We start from the raw sequence: 3520 nt of genomic DNA, 5'->3' as shown, positions 1-3520 counted from the left end.
TGTACTTGTGTTTATTAACTGTTTATTTTTAGTTGAACAGTAGGCCTATATAACAGGTTGTAATGAACTGTTTACAGTCAGTAGCTTTGTGTCAGTCAAAGCTCTATTTCTCCTTCTTCCACCAGTCACTCAGGCAGACCAGTTTGTTCACATTTTCTGGTGACAAACAAGCTCTCCTCTTCTGCACAATATGGCCTGCTAAAGAAAAAAGTCTCTCGCATGGGACAGTTGTGGCAGGAGTCCCCAAGTATTTACGGGCAATTTGGGCCATCTTACCATAGACAGCAGTGTGCTCCGACCACCACTTCAGTGGACACTGATCTAGACTGGCACTGGGCTCTACCTTGTACCTCTCCACTGTACTATCTTCTGGTGTCTCCTCATCTGATTCTGAGTCGGATCCCATCAGTAGCAGGGCTGTTTTCTTCTTGGGTGGCTCAGGGTTCTCCTCCCTGAGTGGCTGCCGAGCAGGTTCTTCTCCCTTCATCAACGCACTTAGCTTTGCCCACACTGGCTCCCTCTCTGCTCTGGGCAAGCACTTGAGGTCCTTAAATCGTGGATCTAGAGCAGTCGCCACCTTTGATGAATACAAAATTATTATTATTGATTGATGAAAATGTCACTTTCCAAATCCAACCTCCATATTTCTTCATGACTTATTCATCTGGCTTTACAGTCTATTATGGTCATTCAATGTAGTTATCTTCTGGTCACTCTGACATACCTTAAGCCATTCCAGGTTTATTTTCTCCCTCCGCTGGTTGAGGTCCTTGATGAAGGTAGCCTTGATTCGCACAATATAGGCAGGATCATCATCTGAGATTTTCATCGCGTGCTGGAGGTGGCACAGGGCAGGTAGAACCACAGAGCAGGATACATACTTATCTCCACCAAGGAGCTCAGTGATGTACCTACAGACAGACAGACAGACAGACAGACAGACAGACAGACAGACAGACAGACAGACAAACAGACAGACAGACACACACACACAGCAAAAAATTATTAGATTAATTTAACTCAGATTACACATTTAAGGGCATGTGTTTCTTACATACAAAGTGACATTTAAAAACTTGTATGCCAATTCATGAACACACTATCTTTGTAGACCATACCTGCATGGCTCAAGCAGTTTCTCTAGCTTTGCCAACTTCTCATAATCCGCATTTGTTGGGAGGGCCAGGTTGTGCTTCTGCAGCGACAGCGTTGTGTGCAGTGCATCTCTGTTGCGCCTCACGCGCTTTATCATCTCAAGAGTGGAATTCCAACGTGTTGGAACATCTTGCACGAGTGACTCCTTAACTTGTCCAAGGGAGGATTGTTGGACATTTAGCTCGTCTGAGTTGGCCGGACTGTGTTTGAAATGTCCGACCACTTTACGGCACTTGGCCAGTGCACCATCAAAACCACCTTCCCGAAGTGACATTACAATAGCTCTCTGTACAACATGCGCAACACAGGGCAAGTGCTCGAATGGAAGTATCCTCCCTGCTGCCACCATATTAGGAGCGCTATCTGTTCCAATAGTGCTTATTTTGTCAGTTATCCCCCACTGATTAGCGACGTCGAGGAACTGCCTTGCACACGCTTCTGCAAAGTGACGCTCCTCTGTTTTCATCACACCTAACGGACAGACAAAGTAAATTAGAATAATTTCACTACTAGTAGTAAACAACTAGCAATTATCAAGAAGCAAACATAACGTGGTGGTAATTAAAAGGCTACGAAATGACATAACGTAGCATACCTAAAGCGAAGGAGTGAAGTTCCCAGCTAGCATCGATGAGGTGTACTGTAACGCCGAGGTAGTCGTCGTTGTTAACGGACGTCCAATGGTCCCCAGTCAGTGCTACAGACCTCGCCTCTACCATCTTCTCAACTTTCGTAGCTTTCTCTTCTGCGTGCTGGTCATGTATTCTCCACATGATAGTTCGCCTCGCAGGTAGTTTGTAAGATGGGTCACCTGTGGCCGCCTGGAGAACAAGCTCGAGCCCGTCATCTTCAACCACGCTAATGGGCCTGCAGCTGGTGGCAATCCACTGAGCGAGGAGACTAGTTAGCTTGGCTGATAGAGCTGTGCTGACGGGCTTGCCTCGGTTGCACTCAAACATAGTTGTTTGACGACGAGTCTTCCCCCGCGCTACATCAGTGCTTGGCCCGGCATCTTCCGCATTAGCTAAGGGATGCTTTGCGTTTAGGTGGTACTTGAGACTGGATGAACTCCTACAGTAAACTAATTCCGCACTGCACAAGGTGCAAACAACCTTATTTTTGTCGAGGTTTCCATCGGGAAGCTTCTTAAAAATAAATTTCCCCTGAAGCAAACCCGGCGGCTTCATACCTGCTGTATCCATGTTAGCATGTCACGTTTAATGTGGCTGATTTGACCGGGGTCAGATCCATAGACAGTAGAAGAAACACAGGTCAAAGACTCGATCTCGCCCCCTACAGTGCAATTCGGCTAGGTATACATCCGCGCTAAATTATCAAGGTGAAAGTCATCATAGCTTGCGTAGTATAGACCCAGCTCTAGTGCTGTGTACCTGGACTCACATTCAGGTTCAGGTCCGGACTCAAGTCCAGAGGTTCAGGTTCAGGTCCGGACTTATAAGTCCGGACTTGTGTCAAGTTGTGTGAGTAACTAAAGTGAACTTATTGTGAGCTAATTATCAATTGAAAATAAACTCATAATCAACTCAAATTCAAACTCGTCAGGTTTATTGTGCCCCCTTCCAACTTGTGTCTACACCATGTCTTTTCTAGAACTCTACATGTGTTACTAACTACACAACACAACTACATACATAATGATGTACATACAAGACTCAATATGCAAGAGTACAAGTCTATGGGTTCTTGTTCAAGAACAACAGCATATTGACATTGTCTGGGTGAAGTGTTGCTCTTTCGGCAGACACTATATCACCATACATACAAAGGAGTTAGCTTAGCTACACTACCATATATGGCAACCAGTATCCCATGCTGTCAGTAAGCTACACTACCAAATATGGCAACCAGCATCCCACGCTGTCAGTGTCCACTATGTCTAAGCCAGCTTCCCTTGACGTCACACAGATCTCGCGAGCAGTTGCGATATTTTGCGAGACTTCGTAAGTTCAGTAATGGCCGCCATATCAGAAGCCAAAACAATGTTTTTTCGTCTTTTCTCAGCGCAAATTTCTCGATCTATGGAAGGTTTTAGATGGTTTAGAACAAAAAGTAGAATATACGTAAGTACCGGTTCCCGACGTTCCGGTTTTAACCGGACTTGAACCGAAACTTTTTACAAGTCCAGTACCGGTCCGGCGTACCGGTACGCAGCACTACCCAGCTCCCAACCCAATTTGAGAATAGATTAACGGCGATTTTTTTTTTTATCGCCGACAAGAGTCTCACGTTAACGCAGCATGTTAACGCCGATAACGGCCCACCACTAATATATATATATATATATATATACAGTGCAATAATTCTTTCATGCTAAATAAAGCTCTGTTGCTTGGATATCACTAGA

General features: G+C 45.1%; 1 protein-coding gene across 1 annotated transcript; it reads right to left on the bottom strand.

Moving 5' to 3' along the window:
• On the bottom strand, window positions 1-846 carry LOC307022596 (E3 SUMO-protein ligase ZBED1-like). Its single transcript, XM_079655437.1, has 2 exons — window positions 725-846; window positions 1-577 (listed from the first exon to the last, which is right to left on the bottom strand). The coding sequence occupies exons 1-2, from the start codon at window positions 827-829 to the stop codon at window positions 104-106; spliced, it is 579 nt and encodes a 192-aa protein (XP_079511563.1). The 5' UTR covers window positions 830-846; the 3' UTR covers window positions 1-103.
• Window positions 847-3520: the final 2674 nt, after the last annotated feature.

Source organism: Notothenia rossii (assembly GCF_949606895.1).
Source record: "Notothenia rossii genome assembly, chromosome: 10".
Taxonomy (NCBI): domain Eukaryota; kingdom Metazoa; phylum Chordata; class Actinopteri; order Perciformes; family Nototheniidae; genus Notothenia; species Notothenia rossii.
This window is presented reverse-complemented; position numbering and strand designations above follow the sequence as displayed.